The sequence below is a fragment of the Haemorhous mexicanus genome, chromosome 2, assembly GCF_027477595.1.
Source record: "Haemorhous mexicanus isolate bHaeMex1 chromosome 2, bHaeMex1.pri, whole genome shotgun sequence".
Lineage (NCBI taxonomy): Eukaryota > Metazoa > Chordata > Aves > Passeriformes > Fringillidae > Haemorhous > Haemorhous mexicanus.
Window position 1 is genome coordinate 33,801,821 of NC_082342.1, and position 27,905 is coordinate 33,829,725.

Consider the following 27,905-nt stretch of genomic DNA (forward strand, 5'->3'; position numbering starts at 1 on the left):
ATTGGTGAAGTAATGAGGTTCAGAGGAGTGAAAGGACTGTCCATTTGAAATCATTTTACACTTCTGCAGATCAGCACCTTCAGATCTGAGCTTCTGACAGGAGGCATGCACGTGTTCTGGTGCCAAAGCAGGGCTGGTTCTAGCAAGAAGTATTTTAATTAACTCTAGGACTTCTAGCTCTCCATTGAGAAATGGATGTTAGTGAGAGACTCACAATGTCTTTTGAAATTAAACCAATAAAATTTACCTAAATACAGGTACAGCAAAACCTGCTAATGAGAGGGGACCAAAACAAGCCCAATCTGCAGGCCTAGAGATGAATTCTGTATCTCACTCACTTACCTTTAGTTATTTAATGAACAGCTCTGCAGGTGCATGTCCCCCTTGGGTAGGCCATGTGACAGGAAACATCAGCTAACCCTGTCTTAAAGGAAATTCTTCATCTACTTTATTCCAAACAACCTGCAGCAGACTGGCAAAGGCCAGAGCCAAGGCTACACAAATAAAAGGATGTGCTTTTGAAAGGCCATGGGCAAGCAAATCTGTTACCTTACATACACTAGATCTTTCCCTAGCTTCACAGTGAAAATGCCTCTGCTGGTTGTCCCCCTGGAGACCAGCCAGCTGAGATTTCTGAGCCCGTTCTGCAAAGTGAGATCTGGTGTTGGATGTGACTTGCCCAGCGTTTCTGAGTTTGCTCTGGCACAGCCTTGTTGAAGATGGGCCAAACACATTTTCAGCTGGCTCCCTCGAAAGCCTGTATGAAGGAAATGCCTTCTCAGTTAAAAAAAAAAAAAAAAGGTATGTGTTCTAGTCCCCAGCTCTAATTCTTACTCATTTCCTCTCTCTCCCATCTCTGACATCTGCACCAAGAGTATGGGAAGTGCTGCCAGGTCAGTAGGGGGTGTCTGTGGGTCCTGGGGAGGTGTCAGTGTCACACAAGTCACAAAGTAAAGATCTCAGAACCCTCCCCACAACCCCAGGGCAGGGTGTGGGTTTGGCCGGCACGGTCCGGAGCAGCTCAGCGCCAAATTTAGCTGCTGTGCCCTCTGCCGCGGTGGAGACGGGCCGGGATGTGCTCTGGCAAGGCAGGGAACAGCGGCCTTGTACGGGACACCCGCGCTCACGGGATTCTGAGCCGCGACAAGGCCGGCAGAGCCCACAGGAGCAAGCAGAGGACTTGTCCTGGGGCTCTGGGTCAGACCCTGCTCAGGTGTGACTGAGGAACCTGCAGAATGGGAAGAATTCACAGGGGACATATTTCAGCCCTGATGCCATTCCCAGCGCTGGTTTCCCTCCCCCCTGGCCCGTCCCCACCCCACCGATCAGCCTCTTTACCATGACAAAGAGCCCGGAGGAGCGGGCCGCGGTGGATATTGCGGTCCCAGGCAGGCAATGGCCGGCTATAAAGGTCTGTCTGCGCTTCGGGGCTGCCTCAGCTCGGTGGTGGGACCTGCCCCCAGGTGGAGGTGACACCTGGTGTGAGGGGGGACCCGCCCCTCCGGCTGCTGCCCACACCCATGTGCGCGCACTTGGCGCTGCCGCCGTGCCCCGCGTACCCCGGCGGGGCTGCCAGGGGGTACCTGGAGCTCTGCTGGAGCGCGGCGGGGGCCGCAGGACAGGCGCCCTCAGCCGCCGGGCCCGCGGGAAGCGCCGCGGCCGGGCACTCTCCGGAGGCTGCGGGCAGGAGGCACACGGCAGGTAAGGCCTTGCAGCTACATCCTGGAGCTGACCCCCAGGATAACTCTGCTCTCAGGTCAGGCTCGCACGACTTGGAGCGGATTTTTCTCTTTCCTTGCCTTGGTTTCCTAGTGTGTGACCTGGGCAAACTGCGCTGGGGCAGGCAAGGAGGAGGGGTGACCTTGGCCAGTCACGCCACTTTTCCGTGCAACTTTTCTTGGGTGACCGCCAACCGGTTTCCTAAACCTCAGAAGAGCCTGCAAGAGTCGAGGCACTGTCAGGTCTGTTCTCCAGGCTGAAGGGCAGAGTGACAACTTGGTCTTATGGAAGTCCTTGGTGTGGGGATGTCTGGGCCTCCTTTTTGTTAAATGCTGTCATGTGTGCCATCGAGAGAAACAGTCCTGGAGATACTTCTTGTGGCATCCCTTGTCCCCATATGAACTCCTTGCATCCATTATGTGCTTATTAATCATGAGCTAAGGCCTGCTCTGAATCACTGGGTGCTGGGAGATCTGCTCCTTTAAATCTAGCATTGTTATTCATGCTGCTTCTTTCATTTTGCCATTTTCCTCTATTTCCCCCTTCTTTCTGTGCTCCTGTTGCTTTGCCTTTCCCTTTTTAACCGAAAAGTCCCAGGCCTCACCAGAGTGACATTTTCTGTTCCTGCCATTCCTCTCCCAGTCCAGTGAGGGGCAATAGAAGAGCTGATAAGAGCAGGTTTTCGCCCAGCCCCACATTGTGGTCAGCAGGGCAACAGCCTAGCAAGGTAAATGGGTGGGAGGAGAGCCAGTTTTTGGGGTGCCACTTTCAAGCTGTCAGTTGCTGTGGAAAGCTACAGGCTCAGGCAGAGTGCCTATGGCTACTAGCGTGTGACTACCTGCCACGTTGTTTCTCTGCATGCTGCCTGCCCAACAAAGGCAGCGGGCAGATGGACTCCTGTGTGCCCCTGTTGGGTTTGGTACATAGACTTTAACCCCATCTTCAAACACCCTCATAGAGAGAGGCCCTGTTGTGGAAGTAGAGGCTTACAGATGTCAAGGCCTTGTGGGAGTGAGTCTGTCACAGGCTTTCATGTTTATGTCTGTTAGTGTTTCTTGCTTCCTCTCTCCTTTCCTCTCTTCTCATGGGAGAGGGAGCACTTTTGTTCTGAGCTCTAGCTGCACACGATACATTTCATGGGGCTTTGGGATGGCAGGTCAAGCAGCAGCCTGGGGGAGCTTTAGTTCTACAGCATCTCTCTGTGGTTCCTGTCTAACAGGAGACTTTCCTGTTTTCCAGGCCCATGTTCCCAGCATACTCATTTCTTCCCTATAAGGTTTTTACTGCACAGCTTGCGGGTGCCAAGCATCCTGTGATACCAAATGAAGTTTTAGCTTGCCATGCAGTCAGGTCACTGATGTTCAGCTTCCTCAAGGCTCCGCAGTCTAGTCCCAGGCACATAATACCAGAGGCCCTTGCACCTCTTCTGCTGACAGCCTCTTCCTGCTTGCAGACAGAATCCTTTTGCAGTCCTCATGGCCTCACTCCCCAGTGCTGGAAACCTGCCCCACTACACCCCTGGCTGTTCACCCAGCCCCTCCTCTGGGTGGTGTCATCTCCTAGGGATAGCAAATGGCCCAGAGCAGGCAAGCCTTGAGTGGCAGGCACCGCAGAGACAGGCATGCCTCTGTAAGGAGAGTTACAAGGGGCACACTACCGCAGATGTGGCCACCTTTCTGAGGTCCAACAGGACTCCAAGGCTTTTCAGTGATTGCTTGGTAGACTCTCAGCTTAGGACAGAAGGAAAGGTTTTGTAGGATGGGTGGGAAGCCCATTCCTCTGGGGGACATCAGTACTTTGCTCTGGACATATGTTCTGGTGGTTGAGGAGGGTGTCTCAGTGTCACAGCTCTCACGGTGACTGGTAAGGGGTTTGGGAGATATTGGCTGAGCTCAGTAGTCAGAAGGTGTGTATTGAAATGGCACTGCCCCATTCAGTTCCAGTAGGAGGAGAGGGGGTGGGCTGTGCAGGACAATTTGCAGAGGAGTAGCTGGAGGAGGGAGGGACAGGCAGATTGATCATTGTAGTTAGGGGAAAGAGGAGTGACTGGTGTCACAGCCCTTCAGTCAGGTTGGCCTGAGAAGGTCTCAGCCTCTCTCAGATCCCAGTAATCTGGCATGTGACACATTTCCATATTCCTGCAGCCTGAATGACTTTGCATCTTGGCAGGTTTTGTCTTCACTAGGAGCCCAGATTGTTCAGGAAACTTTTCCCTTAGGTCTTTATCTCAACTTTGCCATCAACAGAGTATGTACCAGGACAAATGAGAAGGGGCTTGAATGCCTTCCTTGCACTCTTGAATTTTGTCCCCTATGTCCCTGGTACAGGGTTGCTGCCTCCTGTCACCTGTTTCACACATACACCTTTCCTCTCCCTCTCCTTTTCCATGTGAAATTTCTCTCCTTCATTCTTCTCTCGCCAAAAGCCCCTCTCAGACAAATAACTCCTTCCACCTACAGTGTCTCCAGCAGTGTCACAGTCTGTGGTGGGAGACAAAGGCAAACAGGACTGAGCCAATATCCAATGCCTGATGTTCTCCACCTGCTGCCCTCACTGTGAGCGTGGCTGCTCTGCCCCACCATACACCCTGGTCAGAGGTTGTTTTGTCTCTATTGAGTGCCTTGGTATTGCTGGGCAGACAGTTCTGGGGAGTCCAGCCAGGAATCCAGAGCTATGCTTGCAGTCATGACAAGGCCTTTTTACACCACAATCAGACTGAAATATTATTGAGGCCATCTGGAGGAGGAGAGTTCACTGTGAACCAGTGTGCACCATGCTGTTGCACCGCTCCCTGCCCTGACTTTTCTGCCAGGCAAAAGGGAGTCATGAACATCCCAGAGGGGACTGAACTGGGAAGCTGCTCGCTCTCAGTGTGCCTGTCTGTGCCCACAGCTCTGTGAAGAAAGGAGGGTCACACAAGCCTTTGCTTCAAAAAAGCTCCTGTCTGGTAGGCTAGGAGCTCTACAGTAGGCAGGGAGCAAGCTCATACCCTTTGTCTAAACATTTTGTCTCTTACACCTTTTCTCATTTTCTTTTTATTTATAGAAGTATCCCCAGCTTCATCCAGTTCTGGGAATTTCAGCCAATTCACACCAGATTCAGCCACTAGTCCACATTCCTCATCCTCGTCCCCACAGCCTACAGCTAAGTCTCAGAAGGGCAGAGAATATGGTGTGGAGGGGATCAGGAAGACCAAGAGCCGGACAGCTTTCTCCAAGGAGCAGCTGCTAACCCTGCACCAGCGCTTCCAGAGCCAGAAGTACCTCAGCCCCCAGCAGATCCGGGAGCTGGCTGTTGCCCTGGGGCTCACCTACAAGCAGGTGAACACAGAGACTTTGACCCACAGTGGCTGAGTGGTCGCTTAAGGGAGTGCCAGGATGGAAAGATGAGTCCCCAGCAGGGACTGAGGCAAAAGTGCCGGCTAACAGTTGCTCCCCTGCTTATTCATGCCCAGAGATCAGAAGTGCTTTTGCAGATAGAGGGGTCAGTGGCACCTCATTTGGGCCTCCCAAGTCGGGGGTCAGTTAAGGGTTCTGTTGCCAACACCTGTAGTAGAATTGCAAACCCAGTGATGAATATGCTGTTCACCACAAACAGTCTCTACCCTGGGCTTGACAGCGCTTCACAGATTTTTTTTCATGCACTGTGAACTTCTCAGAAACCCTGGCATGCATTTGTTCTCTGAATCACGGGGCTGCTGTGACATGCTGAAAGCTTTTGCCAGTGTCTCCCAGGTCTTATCTTGTCCGGTATCTAATAATGCTCCACACTCAGCACTGCCTTGCTGCTTGACATGTGCTCCCTCCTCCCCGTGGGTGCTGCTAGGTTCATACATCACTGCCCTTTAGAGTCTCTGCTGATCTCCAGGTAGGTTGTGTGCAGTGAAATGATGCTGCCTCCAGTGATGCCTTCCTAAAGCATGGGGGGCTGGGCAATGGGGCACAAGGGCTCACAGTTATAAGTTAAAATCTTCCTGAAATTTGAATCTCAGAGCTGGGCATGATGGCCTGGATGCCCTGGAGCTAAAAAAGTTATACGTGGATTGTAAGTGCACACACTGAACTGGTTCTGTCAGGAACAAGGCAGGTGGGACAGTCTGCTCTTTCCTTCAATCCACATCCCTGCAAAGGCTGCTTTCACAGTGCAGACACAGCCTGGGGGGAAATGGCCCTGGAATTCGCCCCAGCAAGGAGCTTTGAATTTGGGAACTGCCGGGGACCAGGAGCAGGTCTGTCCCTTTTCTGTTCGCAGATATGCAGAAACAGCATCTTAGAAGTTTGCCTGTAGTGCAGGGGGCTTGTAGAGGTGGAGGGCAGATCTGATTTACACCAGTCATTCACCTCCATGTTTGGAATGAGTCCATTCGTCCCAACTATCACTGTCTTTTGACACCGAGCCGCCCCCTCCCCCATCGCGCAGTTGCAGTAGCCACCTGCTGAGGCTGCTAGACAGACCTCTCCCCGTGGCAGCAGCCCCCAGGAGTTCTTAAAGGCTTTTATCTGCTACTGCCCATGTATCTCTGCCATCTGGTCACTCCCTCTGGTTCTTCCTGCTTGTGAATTTGGTTACATTTGTTCTTCCCTCTCCTTTGCTGACATTTTCTTTGCTTTCCCTTCCCCTTCCAGGTGAAGACTTGGTTCCAGAACCGGAGGATGAAGCTGAAAAGGTGCCAGAAGCAGAGCCTGTGGAGTGAACGGGCTCAGTGTCTCACGCAAGTAAGAACACAGCACATGGCTCATCATGGCTCTTCTGTCTGGGCAGATCAGTCCCCTGTTTCCTCCATGGGGTAAACTTGAACATTCGAGTGTGAGTGTACCTGGCCTTCTGGTTTGCTCAGCACAGAGAGGCACAGACTTGGCACCAGACCATGTGTACTGGAGGTAGCCCAGCAGTGGGCTGGCTATACCACAGAAATGTTTCCAGGGAAAAGCTGTTTTCCTCTTATGTATATATGAATGTATATCCATATACATGATATATGGTATTATATATATATGCATATACATATATATGATTGTGTATCCACCCCTGAGCTATGGGAACGTTCATAGTTCTTCTTGCCCTCCATGCCATTGCTGCTGGTCAATAGACAATATGAAATGTGAAGGGACAGAGCCCCAATACATGTCAGACCTGTGGACACTAATGGAGAAGTTCGCTGTTCTGACTCTCTGCCTTTCCCTTTCAGAGTGGCTTCCAGAGCGGTACTTACCTGGATGTGCACCCCAAATTCCACCAGGGCTACCCCATCACCACAGCTGCCAACATGCAAACCATGCCTGCCCCCTGTCAGCACTATGGAGCAGGGCAGAATGCTTACACAATCGTGACCAGCGAGGATGGAGGAGTCTTTGGCAAAGGCGGGGGGACCTGCAGTGTCCAGCAGACAGTGGGCTTCATTGCTCAGCACAAAGTAGACTTTTACCACAGCTGTCCTGGCAGTGTGGAATATCCAGGCTCCAAGACGGGTGATGGCTGTAATTTTCACCACTCAGCCACTATGGGGGCTCCTTTCCCAACTGCTGCCAGCCATCATCTTTATCATTCCTAAGCACTGTGGATGTGAGGTTCTTGGGCAGCCAGGAATCAAATCTTACTCTCATCTCTCCCTTAGTTATTCGTGTGCCGGCCACCTCAGGGACACCTTGTAGATAAAACCTGTTTTGGCATCCAGATGTGTGCCTGCAGACATGCAGCTGTGCAGAGACCTGTTTGGCCAGGTGCATGCACACAGAACCCTTCATTTCTTTGCCCTTACATGTGCACACACACATTCCTTTCTTGATTAGCAAAGGTAACCAAGCTCCCTTACAGCAAAGCCCAAGGTCTGGCTACACAGCTTATGTCCTGGATCTTCTTAATTATGGATTGTGTATCTTGTCTAAGGGGAAGCACAGATTCCTTTGGCAATATCACTTCTATGTATCACTGTACAGTTGTGTGTACATAGCACATGAAGCCAGGGGCTATATGGAGAGGTGCTGGTCACTTACCTTTAACTTTAGCTGGAGAAGTTATTGCCACGTGCCAGTTATCCATTTGAAGTGTAAACCATCAGTTGTGTATATCAGCCATGAGGTGAAGTGATGAAGTGTCTAATGAAGGGAGTTGTAACAAGTAGCTTGCAGAAAGGCTGGTAAGATGATCTTACAAGCCCTTCCTTCTAGTCTGTTTCTTTCTTTGCCTCCCCCTGAGAAAACCTAACAGTGCATTCAATTTGGCAAATAAAAAATAGTACTTTTTAAGATGCATTATGTATTTTTATATATCTCTTTTTCCCACTGCAATAGAGCATTGCAATATAAAAAACAGATGGAACATAAATAGCCATAGCAACTGTATGCCATGGTTATTTGATGCTGAAACTATTAACAGAAATTTTTCTGTGTTATTAGTGGATCAGCTTCATGGCTCTTGGCAATGCCTGCTATCTCGAGTCAAAAAAACAGGTAACTGTCACCCACCTTAAGAATTTTCCATATTCAGCAGCAGTGAATAGGGGGACTGTCATGGAGGTACTATAATTTCTAAACTTGTCTATGTAAGTGTCTAAGTACCTAAAACCAGATGTGTGTAGCAAAGTATATGCAATAACAGACCTCAGGTTCCCTGAGTCACACACTTTCTATCACTTTGATGACAACGAATTTCTCTTAATGCAATGAAGAAGCTGCCATGGTTAAAGAAAAGAGCATAAAATGAAGGCAGTGATTTCTGTGACTGGAGTAATAAGAGGCATGGTCTTCTATTGGCAAAGCTGATTCATGTTCCTGTGCCTCACAGCTGTTTGTTCCCTCTCTCACTCCCTCATGCAGACACTGACTCTACTGTAAACTGTATGGTGTCCTGACTTTGGCTGCGTTCGTTTATTTTTTTCACAGTATCTGGGATCGGGCTGTGTTTTGGATTTGTGCTGAGAACGGGGTTGATAATACAGAGATGTTTTCATTATTGTTGAGCAGGGCTTGCGTAGTGTCAAGGCCTTGTCTGCTTCTCATTATCTCCCTGACAGCCAGAAGGCTGGGGGTACAAGGAGTTAGGAGGAGATGCAGCTGGGAAGACCGACCCCAACTGACCAAATGGATATTCCGTACCATATGGCATTAGGGTCAGTGTAGAAAACTGGAGGGAGGAAGAGGGGGACATCCAGAGTGATGGCCTTTGTCTTTCTAAGGAATCATTACACAGGATGGGGCTCTGTAGTCCTGGAGGTGGCCTGTCTATGGGAGGGGGTGAATTAAATCCATGTTTTGCTTTATTTGTGTGTGCGGCTTTTGCTTTACCTATTAAATTGCTTTTATCTCAATCCACGAGTTTTCTCACTTTTAGTCTTCCGATTCTCTCCCCCATCCCAGTGATGGGGTGTGATCAAGTTGAGTGACTGCATGGTGCTTATTTGCTGCCTGGCATTGAACCACAACACGTGGCCAGCATGATTTGAGGAAAGATAAACCTTTTTGAATGGTGAGTCACGAAGTCTTGGCACAGCCCCCACCCCTCTTCTCTTGCAACCATCAAGTGGCTAAAGATGGGCATGACTGTTCTTGAAACCATCAGATGGGTGGGGAACAACTAATTTGACTGAAAAGGTGCTGGCCAACATCCGAGGGTGGACAATAGCGGTAATTATCAGGGCTCTCACACCAGAATGAAGGTATTTTTCAGTTCTTCTCAAGCCAACAGTTCTGTTTACTTACCTGACTATGACCTAAAACCTTTTCATGCCAACCCATCAAAGGCAGCTGTAGGTGAAAAAAGTTGAGCTTGCAGCACGTCCTCACTAATAATTCTCTGGAAAAGGAGCCACATGTCATGCCCTGCTCCTTCAGAGATGCTTTAGGACAGGTAGGATTTTGCTGTGGAGGCTCTGGGACTGGCTTGCAGAAAGCTGCTGTCTGTAGGAGCAACAGCTGTGATCTCCCTGCTACTGACCTTCAGCAAAGTAATGCTAACAAACAGTACCAAATCTTGTGGTTTTCTTGGAGACACAATTTTTCAGAGGTAACGGCCAAAGATAGACCTTATTGCCACAGGTGGTTATGGAGTCCAAAAGCCTGCAGCAATTCCAAACAGGCAAGTAAGCAGCTCCCAGGAAGTGAGATCATTGATGTCTGCTGTATCAGGAGCTGCATTCCTAGTGTTCTGTGAAAAACAGCAGGAATGCAGCTACTGTTAGAGGGAGTCCCTCAGCCCCAGCCAGCCAGAGGGACACTGGGGACTTAGGTTCTCTTCTGGTCTTTCTCTAGTATCTAAGCAATGACTTAGCTGGATCTTGGGGCTCCCCCAAAGCAGAAGTCCCAGTGTTGTAATTTGTAAAAGATTTAATGGCCTGGACACTCTCCAGCTGCTAGACAGCAGATGGACTTTTGTCAAGTATGAGAAATTAATTCTAGCCCGGTTATAAAAGAGATTCTCAGATATAACCCGAGGGTACTCTTCTAAACTTTGGACAGCATGAAGAGCACATGACCCTCGCAGGTAAGAAAATACTTGGGATTGTGGCTTCTTGGGTTTTTTGTTTTGGTTTGGATTTTTGTTGTTGGGTTTTTTTTCTTTTATTTTAATATCCAAGTGCAATGATTTAGAATAATTCATGCCTCATGAGATTTCAGCATCAGCCAATAAGTTGCTGCCTTCTGATGCCAGGCTAGGCAAGAGACATGTGGCAATACTTGACTGAAAATTTCCAAAACCCTGTTAGCTCAGCCTTTGGGTCATGCGGTGTAATTAGATAGCTAAATATGCTTACGTATGCCTGTAGGGAAGAGCCTATTAAAGCAAAGATCATTTCTTTTATCTGCACTGGAGAGACAACAGGGGCTGTGAGCCCTTGCTCCTGGATCACTCAGAAGAAACATGCAGCTTGTAAAACCCCTGCAGGCCACACTCACATGGAGAGCAAGGAATGAGAATTTTTTTCCACTGCTCTTGGTATTTTCCCTGTGGGACAGCTGTAACCCAGTGAACTACAGAATAAAATCCAGGTCTGCATAATCTGTAGCAGACCCAATTTCTTCTGTTTGGGTGGAATTCTCTGCATCACTGAAACTACATCTGCAGCTTTTTTTGTCACTGCAGAAACTGTAAATGAGGAGTATATTCCCACAAGCTGTAACGTGTATGAAGAGCTCCAAATAATCTTACAGCTTAATCCTAAAAAGATTTGCTAGCAAAGCAAATAATGTTTGCAGTGTGCAGAAGTCACTGTTACACAGCAGAGTCACGAGAAGCAGCAGTCCTAACACAGGTGTAATGCATCCTAGCAGAAAGAGCTTTCGCTAGCATGAACTTTCTTCCTCTAAGGAACTAATACCAACACTTCTGCAAGGATGAGGCTGGAGGCGCCTGCATCTCCACCAGTTTTGGTAGTAGTGCCCAGTTACCTGTGCAGTTGTTTCACACAGTGATGTGATACAGGCACGTGAAGGTAACAGAAGAGATCACCAGTTCTGTGGGAAGACAGAGTGCTGTTTTTTAATTCCACAGGCTCTAGAAACACTTCCTGGGCAACTGTGAGTCCTTTCCAGCCCACCTTCCAAAACTCAAAGAACAGCTTCTCCACATGCTCCCTCCAGCTACATGTGCTTGCCAAACCTGCACACAACATAGGCTGAGCAATCAGGGGAATAACACAGCCATGAGGGAACACTCAATTTCCACAGAACACTCCCACAGTACATGGAGTAACAAACCACAACATGCAGAGCAATCATTCTCAGCCCCAGGGCTGTTTTAGCAACAATATCTGTTTTTGCAGAAAGACATCTGCCAGAAGAGTTCTGGCTATCTCCTTACCCTTGCAGCAGACACATAGAAACAAAACATACAAAGCGGCACAGGTTAACTGCAGCAGGCATCCTCTGCAACTGTTCTGCAAAGATCTGTATATTACTTCTTTAAAGACTGCATCTTATAAGAACCCTGAAATCATAAGCTGCTAATTCTAAAGCTGAAAGACAAGGCATAGTATGTATGACTTGTATAGGTGATTTATATGGTCCACCTCTATCTTTTTCAAGTCCATTGTTGAAATACTATTGCTAGAAAATTACCCAGAAGTCATTCAATGCTACTGGGATATGAATCTCCCATCTGGATGAGAAAGGAGCCCTTGTTCTGTAATGCAGAAAACCAAGTGAACCTGGCATTTCCCCCTCTCCCGGGCCAGATTTACCTTTTTCTGCTGTTTTAAGGTTGGCAGCCCATACATATAAATGACTCATTCTTTTGTCCTTCTCTACACAGGCTCAAGCCTCTGCTTCTCTCTCCTTCCTGTGCCTAGTGTACCTTGCCTCGGGAGCAGAGGATTGCAGTGTTGCGACCGGAAAAGAGGGGATATGCTTTAGCACCCACACAAGCAGGTTCTGTTCAGCAAAAGACTGGTAGCAGTCTGAGCCTGAGCAGTCAGCTGCCAGTTTAGCTAATTGTGCTCGGTGGGAGAACCCATTGAATTATCCCTGACAGACAGATGAAGGGTTTTAGAGGTGTAGTGTACTTTGAAGAACATGGGATTAAACCCAAACACAATTTCTTCTAGTTTGGAGAGTGACTAAATAGCAACTTGGTTCTGGTTTTGTTTCAGTGCTGGAGGCAGGAGATTTAGTTACTTAGTCGCAGACTTCTGTTGCCATTTGAGGTCAGCACAAGAAGCCCAACAGAGCTGCATAGTTAATTAAGAGGGATTCCAGATCTCCAGTTGTGACCTTCTGGAATGTCAGCAGGAGGCCACACAATCCCCCGGACACTTTCTTTTGCTCCATCCTCCTTCTTCAATACTTTTTTTTGAAGCACTGCTGCTCAAGGGTTAATAGAAGCATGTTACAGGGCTGCACATCACTTCAAGCCAGCAGCTTGTCCAGTTGCCTGGCCCTAGAGCCTCCCCCACCCTCCTTGCAGTAGGCTACACACCTGCATATTAAAAGCAGGCTGATAAGACTTCTGTGGCTTGCTCCTTTTAAACAATTACTTGATCCCATCTCTAGGAGAAACATAGTAAGGTTATTTTTTCCCTCCCTCTGTGAAATACAAAGCTGTGTTTCGTGTCAGGTACATACAGGCAATGTGTATATTTGTGATTGCGATATAGGTGAAAGCCGAGAATGGGACAGTTGCGAATTCTAATAATAACTGAGGAAAGTAAAGCATGGAAGAAGGCCTTTGAACCTATCTTTTGTTTGCAATTAACCGTGATTGATTTAGGAGCATTTGAATTAAAGCATTAAGGACGTTGCTTTTTTGCTTGTAGTCAGGCCTTAAAGAGTGCTGCAATAATAACCTTTTGAAGTATAATTTTGGAATATTGCTTGTATCCTTGAAACTATAGCTTTAGAATATATATAAAGGAAATATGCTTATCTCACGCCTTAACAAAACAGAGAAAAACAGCTTGAAAAAGGAAGACGAGCATCATCTCAAGGATTTATAATTTCGACCAAGGGAAGCTGGACATCCCTGTTATGAGATTTATAGTCCTTGTAATTAAAAAGGTGGAGCCACATCTGGGGAGCTGGACTTCACCAGATGGGATTTGCCTCTATTCTTGCAGAAACCAGGACCAACATCTCAGAAACTATTACCATTATCTGGGGACCCTCCTTTCTGGGACACATCCTGAGATCACAATAGTGTATGGAATTGTGGCATGAAAATTGGGAAGAAAACTGCTGATGACTAAAAAGCTTATGAGTACCCCTATAAACACCTGTAAGCTCCAACTATCGGTGTGCAGCTGGAGGGAGAACTGCCCACTGTACCCAGCGCTGTGTTGCTCATACTTTACCATATTAATTAATAAATTGAATGCTGCGTGAATATCGGCGTAGTCAAGCTTCTTATTTATAACACCTTTCCTTATTACTGCAGGTCTAACTTGTGTAGCACAACCACTCTCATAGCCACCTGTTCAAATGCAAGCTATTGACAGCATCACAATATTAAAATAAAGTAATTTATTTTCAATTCAAACAACTTTGTAAGAACATTAACTTTAAGAACATTGAACATTAAACAGAAAAACCAATAAAACACAACATGAACATAACATAAAATATGCTTGGTAACATTGCAAAAAACAAACAATGAAAAATTATTCAGCAATAACAAACATTCACCTCCTTTGCAGTGGAAGCTCTGCTGCAAGACACACAGGCCAAGGATCAGAGATCACCTGCTAGATAGGCAGCAAAGAAGGTGAGACTTGAACAACAAACAGATCAAGCTGTTCACAGCTGCAACATTGCACACTGGCCTCAATGAATGAGGTTCAAACTTATCAATACCCAAAGCATTTTTGCCAAGGGTTAGCTATGAACAGACAGGCACACTTAAATAGGAAACTAGCTCCAGGCGGCAGGGTGCTGAGCCCCCCACCCCCCCCACCCCGGTTAGTTAAAAGACCAGTAGTGGAGGAGGGGCAAGAAAAACAAATAGAACATGACTTCAAAACCCTGGAAAACCCATGGGTGAACACAGGAGGTGGGAGAAAAAAATACTCAAACATGAGACTCATACCCACTCTGGGTCCCCATGGGATGCCAAGGTAACTGGCATTGATTCTGTATAGGAGAGCTTGAAAATGGTGTGACAGTGTCAGAGGTGCTCTGGAAGTTGAAGGTGTCTTCAACCTCCAAGCTGACATAATCTATATTGTCAAAGTAGCTGTGATAGAAGTTCATTTGCTGGCTTAATAAACCCATGGTTTGCTGGGTATTGCAGCTTGTCCCACCTTTTCCAAAGAGCCCCTCATCCTCCACAGACGGGAACGAGTACAGGTTCTGCCCATTTCCGTAAGTCTGTCCGCTGCTGTAAGCCTGGTGCACGTTGGACACAGCCTGAAAGTTCCTGCTGGAACCGGCAGGGAAGACCTGGTGGAACGTGGGTGCTATATCCAGGTATGCAGGCTGATGAACCCCATTCTAGGAGACAAAGAAAGTCGTTCAGCAGCGCAGAACCACACCAACGACCCATTCTTTTGGATGGGTCCTCTTTTCTCCTTCAGCCCTCCCTCCAAGCCAAACAATAGAGCCTTTTTCAGGCCCATTGTCCTCCCAAGAGACCAGTAATAGCAGAGATGACCGGTTAGTAATCACAGCTCAACGTGTCCAGGAACAACCACGCTGGGGGGAAAACCAGCTTAAAAGAGGTGCTATTGTAAGCTCTGTTACAAGGAATACAACTGGCTTGTTAATATTGAGTCCTGTGGCTTGTTTGAATTACCAGGTTGGACATGATACACTTCTCCCCGCAGACTGGAGGAGCCGTGACTAGTGGCGATGGGGGAGTTTACTTACCTGTGGTAAATACATCCCTTTATCTATCCACTGGCTCTCCTTTTGGCAACGCTTAAATTTCATCCGCTGGTTCTGAAACCATGTTTTTACCTAAAAGTGATGCAGAAAGGACATAAATTAGAAATTAATTTTTAAAAGCTTAAAAATTAAGCTTTTTTTTTAGAAATTAATTTTTAAAAGCTACACATCCTTACTTCTGCTACAATCTCGTTTCTGACTTCTAATACTATAAATCATTTCAGCACCTAACAACGTGCAGCGGATGCAGGTGGCTGTGAAATAGAGCTGAGACATGAAAACTAACATTCCCATTCCTCAGGTCACCACCGTATCTTTTCGGACTTTAAAAACCCTGCCTAAAAAACAGGCCACGGCAACTGCAGCAATCAGGTGGTACAGGACCATCTCACTGCTGTGCCACGGTCAGTGCTCAGAAGTGAGTCGCTCCTTTAGTCAGACACAAGCAGCTGGCTGGGGCAAGGACCCTCCCTCTAGCGAGAGCCCGCGGTACCACTCCGACTAGGAAAGGCCACTTGCACAGCAGTGCAGGTCTCCTTCTACATTCAGAGACAACATATGTCCGTGCAGAGCACTAACCTGACTCTGCACAATCCTGCTTTGCTGCTCTGCAGGGCCTTTCAAACACCTGCATGCAGTGGGTGGACAGCGCTGGAACCAAAGACTGAGTCATAGATTTTCACACCCTCTGCTCTCTCACGTAAGAGGTAGCACTTACAAGATAATGAAAACTTCCCTCTGGGATCCAAGAAAAACGAAAACCACAAAAAAAAAAAAAAAAAAAAAAACCAAAAACAAACAAACAAAAAAAAAACCCGACTCAGGTGCTGCTCAAAGCAAGGTGTTCACCTGCTTGTAGGTGAGTTGAAGGGCAGCAGCCAGCTCCCGGATCTGCTGGGGGCTGAGGTACTTCTGGCTCTGGAAGCGCTGGTGTAGGGCTTTCAGCTGCTCCTGCGAGAAGGCTGTACGGCTCTTACCCGTCTTCACCACACCCTTGCCTTGCGCCTTGACTTTCTGGAGAGAGGAGTGGGGAGACGGGCTCCCCACTGCGGTGGGGCTGGTGGCGGAGTCGGGGGTGTGGTACTGGGTGAGTGTCCCAGAACTGGAGGAAGCTGGAGAGTCAACTGAGGAGAAAAGAGAACTGCGGTTAGCAAAACAAGCTAGGGAAGACTCAAAAAACCATGAAAGTCCAGTTTATCGGGAGAATTTGATATTGCGAGGGCCCTGGGGACCCGCCGGAGCTCACAGCAGTGGGCAGCAGGGCACAGGTCGCCTCATGGCAGCGGAACCGATGCTGCCCTTTGGCCCGTCCCGTGTGGGCAGAGCGGCCACGACGGCACCCGGCTCCCGCCCGCAGCATCGGCATCGCCTCCCAGCCCCGGGGCACACGGCCACTCCTCCCAGGCCAGGGCAGCCCGATCGCTCGGCCGGCCGGCCACGTACCTGAGGGACTGGGCGTCTTGGCCGCGGGCAGCGGGAGCGCGTCCAGCGCCGGAGCCTCCTCGGTGGGCACGCTGTCCATGCCGCCTGCGGAGAGCCAGTAATAGTCCCCGTACCTGGCCGCGCCGGGGTAGAGCAGGTATTGCGGCGTGGCTAGGTGGGCGCTCATGGCCGGGCCGGGTCCCCCTGCCCCAAGCATGAGTCGAGGTGACCGTCGAGACTGTCGGCAGCCCGCGGACAGGCGCTCCTTTGGGGGGAGATGGGGGGGATGCTTTAAGTCCGCCCCAGCCTGGCCTTGGTTGGAGGGTATTGTCACGGCCATTGTCATGTTAAAAGCTGGTTGATTGGGGGGAAGGGACTTCGAGGGTATTCAGGGACCGGGGGAGGGCTGGGACACCGGGCTGCGCTTGCCAACTTGGCTGGTAGATGCCACGGCGGGATGAGTACATCACCCCCTGCTGGGGCGTGGGAAGGAGGACCTTGCTCGCCCCCCGGGGCAGCAGGCCCGAGCGGAGTCACCCTGTGAGTAGGACGGAGCTTGGCAGACACCCCTACCCCCACATTTCACAGTTCTCCACCCAAACAGAGAGAATGGCCCCGGAACCCGCCGCGGGGCATGAGGAGACTTTGTGCGTCTGCATTGCAGATCCCAACCATCATTGCCAAGAGATAAGCCCCGCACCTCGCGGCAAGTGAATCCGGACGGGGGGCAGGGGGATGGCCCCTCGGAGCCGTGTCTGTATGGCGGGGAAGAGGGCTCAAAGAAAGCCAGGCTGCTTCTCCCAGCGGCTCGCCCAAGGCTGAGCCAGGCACTCCTGTTCTGCACATCTTCCAAGCTACTTTCCCCAGCCATTTAAGACTTTCTAAAAAGTGGTATCTTAAAATAAAAAATTAATTAATTTTTTTTTGTTTTTTTACTCAGCAGGGAGGAATGGGAATCACCGGGTCAAATTCCAAAGGAGACAAGAGCACTGCAGCTGTAAAAGAGCTTTACAGGTCTCAAGGATTTGAAGTTAGGGCCTACAGCCCACTCGGGGAGAATAAACTGCTTCCCTTACCACCCTCCTCCCCCAGCTATTACTGCTTACTTTAAGGAAATTAAAAACTTATCGGTAGTATCTCACACCCCGGGAGTTACAAAACCTGGAAAACCACCTGGAAAAAATAAAAATGAAGGCACGTGAGGGGCTAAGCAAATTCCCCACCTCCTCTAGCGCCAGGAAACAAGCTGGGGCGTAGCTACTAACCTGCTGCACTGCTAAACGTCTTTAGGACCTGACGGAGAAAGACCTCCCTTGATTTCAATTTATCTCCGCCTCCTATCTTGAGTCCTAATGAGCCCCAGCTGGTCCCCTGAGCCAGCAAGGAAGGGTCCTTGTCGGGCTTACTTTTGATCACCTCCTAATTAATGATTTAGTTTCTCAGAATCCGGACAAGATCCAAGGACTCTTAGGAGTGTGGGAGAAAGAGGTTATAATCTCTTATAATGAAAATACCGAGCCAGAGCCTGGTTCTGGCCCCAAAGCAAGCAGAGGCAGCCGGGCTGTGGGTTTGGGCAGGTCACTCGCTCGGGGCTCGCGGAGCAGATGCACGAAAGGAAAGGGATTTTCCTTCGGGGGCGAAGCCGTCCTGCTGCCCGTGGCGGGGCAGGGAGCCGCCGGCCCCCGTGTCCCCGGCCGGCAGGGCTGTCCCGGGACAGCGTGGGGCTCGCGGGGGCTTTCCGAGCTCGCCAAGAGCAGCCCCTGGCAAAGACGGGAAAACCCGCGGGGTTTCTGCAAGCCCAGCCCTGGTGTCTGGCGGCCCCGGAGGCTGCGGGAAGCCCCGAGTCGTGCGAGGACACACGGCTGGGGAGGATGAACCGCGGCAGAGGGATTAGAGTTTTACAGACGGAGCAACACCGCCTCTGCCAGCGAATCCTCCTCCGGAGAGCTGCGTGTGTGTGTTTGGAAAGGCAGCAGGACTGCTCGCAGTCTGCAATTTTCATACATAGATCAGGTTTTTTTGTATATATTAGCTTCTGTCCCAGGGTCAGACCTGCTTTGTAGTGACCATGCAACTGATTCATTTCTCCCCCTCCCCCCTCCCCTTTTTTTTTAGGTCTTTGTTCATATTTTCGTTTTCTCATCCCATTTGTCCTCCAATCCTTTGTTTTAGGCTTTACCACCAATCTCTTTTCCACATATCCCCTTCCAGTGAGGATAATTTGCTCCCTCACCCAACAATACCACCAAACATATATTTTTTGTGTAATTGTGAGAGAAATAAGACTCGTGTAACTGTATAAAACCATACCATCTAAAGTTAGAATTTATTAAGGGAAAGAAATTCAGTTATTTTCCCCCAAATAAACGATACACATGAAAACATCTTACAAAGGTAAATCAAGAAGTTGTACAGACACAGGGGATGGTATGGGAAACATGATGTGGACATTTGGGAAGCTCATGGGGTAATCAAGTTTGGAACATCTGCCTGTGGCACCATTAGCCTTCAGACTGGATATACTGCCCATGAATCTTTAGAGCTGATGTGCTTTTAAAAAATGTTGGTAAAATTTTTGAAATTTTAAAATATCTAGAGATTCTGTGCTTCTAAAAAGTGTTGGGAATGACTCACAGAGCAGATGCAAGTATCCATTTGTGTTTCTTTTGGAACTGTTTTCAGCTGAAACTGCAACACAGGTCAGATCCAATCTAATCCTGTTTTTCCCAACGGGGCCAGACAGCAGGAACAATTTGGGTTTTGACCCTGGATTGCGTTCCCCCTCTCCATTCATTCTGTGGCTACCCCCTTATTTTTCAGTTCTCAGCTCATTATGCACTCATTATGTACTGAGGAGCATTAGTTAGGTGAGTAATAAATTGGCTTATTCTTGACCCCCATACCCTCACCCATGAGATTGTTTGTAAGGACATCAGGACACATCTTTCCTATCAAGTGTATGGGACTGAATGCAGCCGCTCACTGGGCTGTAGCCTGCTCCAACAAACCCTTCTGTAGTGCTTCAGCAGCAGAGACAGAAGCTCAGGTCCAAAAGCAGGCTTGGCCTCTTTGTCTAAGCATAGTGAGATGGGACTGTGGCTGGAACGTGTTTCATCCAGGAAGTTCCCCCTACAAGGATCTCCCATTATTCCCAGTAGGGTCCCTACCTTCAGAGGGCTGGAGCTCAAGCTTGCTCTGAAGTGATGCAAAAGCATCAGTTTACATAGATGGAGGCTGGGGAAGCACCAGCTGGCTAATGCTGTAAGTCCAGCTCTGGAGCTCTCACCACTGGGTCAGAAATGCTGGGTTTTTCCTACCTCAGAGCATCGCTAAACTCATTTTGGTCAACAAGATAATGCTGTAGTGGTAGAGATTGTGTCGAATTTTACATGGATTAGGGGCTCTCCGGCCCCCTGCAGCCGGCTGTAATGCAGGTCGCCTGTGTTTTGGTAAAGGCTGTAAATGCCACTGCGTGTCGCTGTGCCATTCTGCTCCTGCTGGGGGTGCTCAGCGGGGCAGCAGGGTGCTGGCTCAGTGTTACTGAGCAGGGAAACACGGCCATAACCCCACTGCCCCTCGGAGGTTTACCTGCCCCTCGGAGGTTAACCACCATCCTCTGACAGCGATGTGTGCCCTTGGGGAAGGCAACAGGAAATCCTTGCCTTGCGTTCTGTTGAGCTTGTCTGAGCTTTCGTCCCAAGCAGGCACCTTTAAGATTATTATTTTATTTCTGTGAAATTATTTTATTTTATTTTATTTTATTTTATTTTATTTTATTTTATTTTATTTTATTTTATTTTATTTTATTTATTTATTTTATTTTTAAAATTTTTTATTTTATTTTGCTTTATTTTATTTTATTTTAAACTTTTTATTATTTATTTAATTTTATTTATAGTTTGATTTTATTTATTTTATTAATTATATTATATTATATTATATTATATTATATTATATTATATTATAAAATCTTTATTCTTATATTTTTATATTTTAAATTTTCCTTTATATTTTCATTTTATTTTATTTTATTTATTTTTAAATTTTATTTTATTTTTAAAAAATTAAAATTTATTTTTATTTTTTATTTTTATTGCATTTTTATTTTCTTTTTTCTTTTTATTTTATTTTTTTAAATTTAATTTACTTTTTTTTTTTTTTTTAAGCGAACACTCCCCAGGTGAGGCATATGAAAACACTTCTGCCTTTCAGACCTCAGTGCTTGCCCAGCCCTTGGCTCCGGACAGCCTGTCCCCTGTAGCATGGTCATAGCCTGCAGTCTGGACCCAAGATGACAGACTGTAGAAGGAAGGGAATCAAGAAAGAATAACAAAAATTAGGCCCTCATTCATATTGAAATACAGTTTTCCTTTCTCTGGACTCTTTAGGGGAGCAGGTGGAGAAAAGGACAAATCTCAAATCTCCTCCCTGCCCCTGGCAGCCCAGTCTCTCAGTGCCCTGAGAATTGCTGGGTGATGCGGCCCTTTGTTAGCAGTGCAGGGCAGACTGGCACGGGCATCCATGGCACAAGGCCAAGTGCTTCCCTGAAAAGGCAAGAAAGCTGCAGGTCATAAAGCAGGTGGGAAGCAAGCTAGTGAGAGCATGAATTTCTAGGGTTTGATAGGTCTGTTCTTTCTTTACCAATCCTTCATCCATCCCTGCCATGCACTTGGCGCCAGAGTGCTGTAGCTGTGAGCCCTCATCGCAAGAAACATCCCCTACGAGTGCCCATCAGCTGGAATATGGAGCAGTCTTGCAAGCAGCTTGGAGCTAGGCTTATGTGAAATCCTGGGGAACATGGATTGGAGATATGCATATCGGGCAAAAACCTTCCAAGCATCATCTGTGCTGGAATCCTCCCCTCTCCCCACTGTCCCTGGTGTGGTTGTTCCCATAGGCTCTGTTAGAAAAAGCAAACAGCACAGACAGAGCTGTTTTCAAATGCTTTCTGCCCTTTCCACCCTAAGGGGGGAATGACAAATCCCATGTTTTGCACTGTACCAAGGCCCTGTGCATGGCATGAGCCACCTCTCCCACTCTCCACCAAAAGCTGCTCTACATCAAGCACTTGGTCTTTTGTTCTCCAAACACACACCGCTCATGAACTTTGAAATTACACAGAAGGGTTTTTTCCCTCCTCTGAGTCTTTTTTGTCTTCCTCAGTCTCACAGGGATAGCTTCCTACAAAATGCAGTGCTGCCAGAGCCTTCAGTTCGAGCGGGACCCTGAAGTGGTGGCTGAATCTCGTGCTCTCTCACGTATTATGGCACCTGCTTTCTCCCACATCTCTCACCTGAGGATGATCCCATGTATGTCCCCATGGTAAATTAATATCAGGACAGAGCTAATGAGGATTATGTGCCAAGTGGGTGGCTGTAATCACACTCGTGCAGACCATAAATGGGCACGCAGTCTGGAAGTGCTTCTAGCACATCCCACAACCAAATCTTTTCAAGTTAGCACATCCTTTTCAGGCACTCACTGTGCCAAATCTGTGCCGTGTTTTTTTAAGTCCCAGTAAGTCCCCAAAGGAGCAGATCACCTGTGATGAGAGTCTCAAATTACAGCGAATGCTAGTATTAGGAAAAATGGTGCTCAGTTTTCAAATCTGTCAGGGCTTGAGACGGGGATCCCACCGTTGCCTGGCCCTTGCCCCCACCTATACACCCTCTGCTTTTCTCCAAGACCGGCTCTTGCACATGCATTCATGAGCGATTAGCAAGTGTTAGAGCCTGAGGCTCCCTGGCTGGCACCGGCTCTACATCTGAATGGCAGAGCCGGTAAGCCCAGGGCTGTGGAATGGGATCTGCAAGTGGATGTTGTCTGCGCCGCCTGACGGAAGAAAAAGATTTACCTGCCTTTGTCTGACAATATTTTAGGTGGCCGACTTGGCTGAGATGGAAAGAGAAAGAGACAAAGAAGAGACCAACAGTGAGAGGCTGGAGCTTTCTTAACTGGGTGTCATTTGTCTCGGAATTAAATCCAGTGAAGGGTGGAAAGTGGGCACGGGAACATAGCACTGCCATCATTATTGGTGTAAAGGTTAAAATTACCTGTACTTCATCTTTTTAAAATTCCATGGAGCTCAAATTAGGCTGTGAAAGCACATCTTGAGGGGCAGCAACAAAATACCAGAGAGACCATAGTATGGACTACATCTCTCCCCAGGTGCAAGGTCAGAAGCTACAGAATCATACAGTGAAAGAGCTCCAGACCCCCAGACTACGGTGACAAAATAAAAATGCTTCTCCAGCAGAGCTTAGTCATGATGGAACCATGACTGTCTGTGTTGAGAAAAACATTTTGCTAAAAATTCCTTGTTTAACCCCAGTTGTGTCTTTCATGCAAACTCTGGGGTTAAGACAGGCCTGAGAACACCTTCTCTTAACCCCACTCACGACTGTATTGTTTTGCTGTAATTGTAAACAGCCCAATTAGAGTGCCAAAAGTGCTTGCAGATGCAAAGTAACTTTGCAGACTATTTAATGACTTTGGTACAGAGATGCAGGTGTCAAGTTGTGTCCAGCAGGGCCCTCTGATGTGATAGTGCCTCAGATGCCTCTCTTCACTCACTGCATCCATCAAACTTCACCAATTCTCCAGCAGAAATGGTCAAGTCAGGTGTAATTCATCTCTCCTCAGCCACTGCAGTTCACAGATAGCACATTGACACAAACCACCAAAGATTTCAGTTTCTATCAGTATCTACCTGCTCTGTGAACCAGTGTGCTGGCACTCTTTTCCTGTGATTTGATCCTCAGAGAATACATGTACACTGCCTGGTCAGGGGATTCAGCATTGTCCTCTTCATGTACTGACCTTCTTGTGTCTTGAGAGAGCTGCTTGGAGCACCTGGAGCTGTCCTCGAGGTGCTGAATGATGCAGTCATGGAAGTGCCAAGGACTGCTGGCAGCCTGCTTAGCAGCAGTCTGCTATGGCACCAGGGAACAGAGGGAGAAGCAAATTCTCAGAATCAGGCTGCTCTGTGTAACATCCTCTTTGTAGCCTTAAAACTTCCCTTATGGTGAAACACATGAACATCTTGTTTCAGTCTTTCCTGAAGTCAAGGCCCAAAGGGAGGGAGTTAGTCCAGTGAGACAGGTGCTGATTTCTGTTCCCTCTGTGTAACCAGGAGCAGGGAGGGATTCATGTACCATGACAATCAAAGACACACATGGACTTGGGTAGCACTGAAGTTTGAGATTTGTTCTGTTCTTGCAACAGTGCACCTGAGGGCACACTCTGACCCTTTGTTTACAACAATGTGGCACTACATGCATTCCAGGACAAAGAAATAAAGCTAGACGCAGTGAGAAAAAGCTGAGCCACAATAAGTAGAGGGGAGGTAAGAGAAAAAGAGAACAGAAAACCATTTTATTAGGTCCAGGTTCCTAGATTGCCTTCATCGTTATGGTGTCTGAGCATTTTCCGGTGGAGTATTCAGTGGCCTGACTCAGATCTGCCACATGTGGTTCTTTGTCTCTTTCTCATCCTCTCCTCGGGGAGACAGCTGCACTTGTTGTGGAAGATTTGACTTTGGCTCAGCAGGCCTGCGTTTGGGGCTTGTTCATAACATGCTCGCAGCTGTCTGTATTTGAGGAGTGTGTTGGAAACATGCACCTTTTACTTGGAAGTGACGCGGTGAGACCGGGGCATGCTGTAGCACGGGCTGATTATGACTCCTGAGACACCTCTGCTTCCTGCTCAGACTAGATTTTCACGGGGTTAAGGAGCTCCCTGCTATCAGTACAGTGGAACTGCTGAAACCAGTAGATGTCAGCTGTCAACTTCAGAGAGGCAAAGGAAGCCCTGCATACTGCCCTGAGGCCACTGGGTACATCAAGATGTTGAGCTGGGCAGTGTGGCAAGTAGGGACCAGCCCTCAGTTAGAAAACACAGCTCAGATACAAGGAAAAGCAGGTCAACAGGGATGGGTGAAACCTCCCCTCGTCCTACTCTTGTGCTCTCTGAGGTCTACTGACATAGGAGGTTGCCAATGCTGTTTCCCAGCTGATGTTGGAGGGGAGTCTTGCTTTATATGAGTTGTCAGCAGAAGTATCCAGTTGTCCAGCTGGTCTGATCCACTATTTTGGGATGAAGAGTACTTAGAATACAGTAAATGTCCAAGATAACTGAAGGATGTCTGCTGTTCTACTGTGCTGGGTCCATCACAAATCCATGTTCACCTGGCAACTTTCCAGGTTAGAGAAAGACCTTACCTTATCAGGAACTGCTATTCTAGGGTACATCTCCAAGCCAGCTCTTAACTCTGTGGTTTGGTTATGGATAGTGATGGAATTTGGAGAGTTTGAAGATAAAAAAGTGCCAGCTGAGATGCTGGTTAAACACTCTGGCAGTGACCTGAAAGAGTGGTGCCTAAACTGCAAGAAAATGTCATGTGCTGACATTGGGTAGTTTTATGGCAAAGTGATCTGCCCTTCGCCTGGTGTGGTGTGAGCTAAATGGTCAAATTATCAGGAATGGGGAAGGACTGAAAATAACACATAAACTCTTCAGTATAACTGACAAAAGAAAAATACAGCCTTAAGTAATTACTTCCCAGAAACAGGTCCCTGCCTATCTCCCCACCCTCAGCAGGGCACAGCTGTGTAATTGCAATTGCTTTGTTTGTTGTCTTCCCCATCCACATGCCAGGAAACTGAGGCACAAGGCTGTGTGGTGGCCCAGCACTCCTGCCAGGCCTGGAGCAAGCATCGGGCGGTTCACAAATCTTTGACTGCTTGCATTCTTAGGCTGGGCAGAAGTGAAGATCCCTGTTCTAGTAAAGTGAGGATTTGCCATGGCATCACTTCCTGCCCAGGCTGCCGTTTGTGTTTAGGGAAGGAGTGTACAGGCTTGTGACACTGCTGCTGTCTGTGCCCAGCCCTGGGCACTGCACAGAGGAGTGTGCACTGGTTGGGTTTGTCACAGATGTGCTACGACAGCATCTCCCACAGAGCCTTGCTGGGATAGATATGCCCTGCCGGGAGGGCAGTGTGGCAGCTGGCTGGTTTGTATCCCAAACCACAGCTGCAGGGAGCTGTGGAGCTTCCATTGTGTGCTCCTGCCGTGTGCTGCTGCCCAGGGACAGGGGCCATCCTGGCGATACCCTCTGATCCCTCCAAGCCTCGGAGGGAACACCATTTCAGGCAGAGAATGAGTCACTTCACATCAGTCCAAGCAAGCGTGGTGACCCGAGGACTCAGGTCCTCAGGGGGTTCTGCATTATGCAATCAGCTCCATCCCACCCCCGACAGGAAGAAAAAGGGGTAACCCTGTCTGCATCCCAACCCCGGGCGAGGATCCCATCCAGGTTCGGTGGCAGTGACCCTGGCGTGAGAGAGCCGCTCCTGGGACACAGCAACAGGTGGAGAAGGACCCCTGGAGGAGGTCAGCCTTTCACAGACTGCTCGCTTCTGGGAAACCTGAGCCTCCCCCGGCACGGCGCGGCACCGCACGGCACGGCCGCTTTCTGGGACAGGCGGCGGGAAGGCTGAACAGCAGGGCCGGGGATCATCCCCCCACGGCGGCCCCGCTGTGCTTCACCGTGCGGCGGCCGCCGAGCGGCAGCAGACAGCCGCGCCCGCAGCGGCGGGAGGCTCCCGCATCCCAGCTCCCGCATCCTGCATCCCAGCTCCCTCATCCTGCATCCCGCCTTCCGCATCCCGGCTCCGGCCCCTCCGGCGCCGCCGGCCAGCGGAGCATGAGCGGTGCCCGCCCGAGTCCCCGCGGGTCCCGAGCGGCTTCGGCACCATCCTCATCGTTGTCGAGGACGTGTCACACGACATGCAGGGAGCGTGGTGAACCCCACCATGACGTGGTGCAGTGACATCAGCCACCACAGCACCTAAATCCAGGGATTTGTGTTAGCACAGTTTTGCGCCCGAAATAAGAGCTTGAAACCACAGCTTCTCGCCCAGCACGACGTTTCTTGTGCCTTTCTGCCCCTGCTCTTGACTTCCCTTTTTTAGGCTCACAGCTCGCCCCTGTGCTTGGGACACGATTTCCTGTTGCTGGCAGCCCACGCCAGACGCAGCCTCTGTGAATGAGCTGGCATCGAGTAACTGCTGCAGGCTGGCCCAGCTTAATTGCTGCAAAATGCACATCTTCGCCCGTTTGCACAGAGGGAGGGACTAGCATCCTTCGGAGCATGACAAGCCAGACTCCAGCTGTCTTTTCGCGAAGGAAAGGCTGAATATGACTCTAGGAATCTTGTACAGGTGTTGTCTTGGCTGTTCTGTTCTGCTGGCAGCTGAGACTCACTCCTTTTGTGTTTCTTTCGGTATGACACCATTACCAGCTCCTGGCTTTGGCGCAGGGCGTTCAGATTCTCAATGGGTGCATCTTTTTGCTCCCTGTGCTGCAGGCGAGTGACTCATGCCTAGAGTTTCCACTCGACCCATACAATAAAAGCCCCAACTGGGAGAAGTTTCCTGTGCAAATAAGCACTTCAGCCAGAATAGTTTCAGGAGATGTTTAATCTGTAGGGTGTAGACCCTGGGGGGTATGTGGCCTGAGGTCCTGGAGGTCTCATTAGTTTGAGAATCAAGCAGGCTAAATGAAAGGAGGCTGAACTTCCCCTCCTTGAGGATGGTGCTGCTAACATTTCCCAGCAGGACTGCAGAATATGCCAGAATCCAGTCTGGCAAAGATTGAGGGCTTCAGTCCCACTAGGAGAAGGATTTTTTTTTTCTTCCACCAGCAGTCAAGATCTTCTGGTCTCTCCCTCTGTGCATGGACTGAATAAACTTTGTAGTGCTGTAGATTATCCAGCATTTTCTTCCCCTTGCACAGCCAGGGTGGAAGTGTGGCTGTCTCTGGTCCATCACTGATCTCCCCTCAGGGTTTTCCACTTATTTTTTGTTCTCTCTCTTATTTGCTTTCACTTCTGCCCTGCATTTTTCTTGTTTATTTTCTCCTCCAGATGGCCTGTCACTTTAAATTCTCATCTCCCTGTATTTTTTCCTTCCTGACTGTATCTCCTTGTTATATTTCCTTGATTCTGTGTGATGTGCAGGAGTCTGTGGCCAGTAACCGAAGCAAGCTTCATTTGAAGACAAACATAATCACTGAGAGAGCTGATTTTGAAGCACCAGTTGCTTGCAGCTGCAGCTGTAGTTGCCATCACCTGTAAGGATGCAGGCCCCATTTGTTTTTTCATGGAGAAAGACAATTCTCATGGTTTTATGCTCCTCCTTCGCTGTTGTCTGTTTGTATTGTGGGGATGGTTAGATGCTCTCAGCATGCATGTTGCTGGCACCATTAAGGACATCAGTGCTGAGAACTTTCCAGCAACCATGCTGCTGTGACAGCCTCTCTGGCATGGTGGCAATCTGCCCAGTCAAACCAGGCAATGCTATCAACCTGGCAGCTTCATCTGCTTTCCAACTCCGCTTCCTAGATCACAGTCGGATTGCATCAGGCTTCTTTACGTGCTCAGAGGAGCCAAAGTAACAA

General features: G+C 48.7%; 2 protein-coding genes across 2 annotated transcripts; one reads left to right on the forward strand and one right to left on the reverse strand.

Moving 5' to 3' along the window:
* The first annotated feature begins 1,520 nt into the window (after positions 1-1,520).
* On the forward strand, positions 1,521-9,025 carry LOC132323301 (homeobox protein NANOG-like). Its single transcript, XM_059838342.1, has 4 exons — positions 1,521-1,701; positions 4,765-5,039; positions 6,345-6,434; positions 6,908-9,025. The coding sequence occupies exons 1-4, from the start codon at positions 1,521-1,523 to the stop codon at positions 7,268-7,270; spliced, it is 909 nt and encodes a 302-aa protein (XP_059694325.1). The 3' UTR covers positions 7,271-9,025.
* A 4,622-nt stretch (positions 9,026-13,647) lies between these two features.
* LOC132324261 (homeobox protein NANOG-like) lies at positions 13,648-17,012 on the reverse strand. Its single transcript, XM_059840354.1, has 4 exons — positions 16,470-17,012; positions 15,876-16,150; positions 15,009-15,098; positions 13,648-14,633 (listed from the first exon to the last, which is right to left on the reverse strand). Exons 1-4 carry the CDS (start codon positions 16,792-16,794, stop codon positions 14,211-14,213), a joined length of 1,113 nt encoding a protein of 370 aa, XP_059696337.1. The 5' UTR covers positions 16,795-17,012; the 3' UTR covers positions 13,648-14,210.
* Between the last annotated feature and the right edge of the window lie 10,893 nt (positions 17,013-27,905).

Bases quoted from the DNA above. Each gene is read 5' to 3' on its own strand.
- LOC132323301 (XM_059838342.1), top strand. From the start codon at position 1,521: ATGTGCGCGCACTTGGCGCTGCCGCCGTGCCCCGCGTACCCCGGCGGG. The intron at 1,702-4,764 runs GTAAGGCCTTGC...TTTTATTTATAG, and splicing joins GGGCAGGAGGCACACGGCAG to AAGTATCCCCAGCTTCATCC. The intron at 5,040-6,344 runs GTGAACACAGAG...TTCCCCTTCCAG, and splicing joins TGGGGCTCACCTACAAGCAG to GTGAAGACTTGGTTCCAGAA.
- LOC132324261 (XM_059840354.1), bottom strand. From the start codon at position 16,794: ATGACAATGGCCGTGACAATACCCTCCAACCAAGGCCAGGCTGGGGCG. The intron at 16,151-16,469 runs GTACGTGGCCGG...TTTTCTCCTCAG, and splicing joins CAAGACGCCCAGTCCCTCAG to TTGACTCTCCAGCTTCCTCC. The intron at 15,099-15,875 runs GTGAACACCTTG...CATCACTTTTAG, and splicing joins TTCAACTCACCTACAAGCAG to GTAAAAACATGGTTTCAGAA.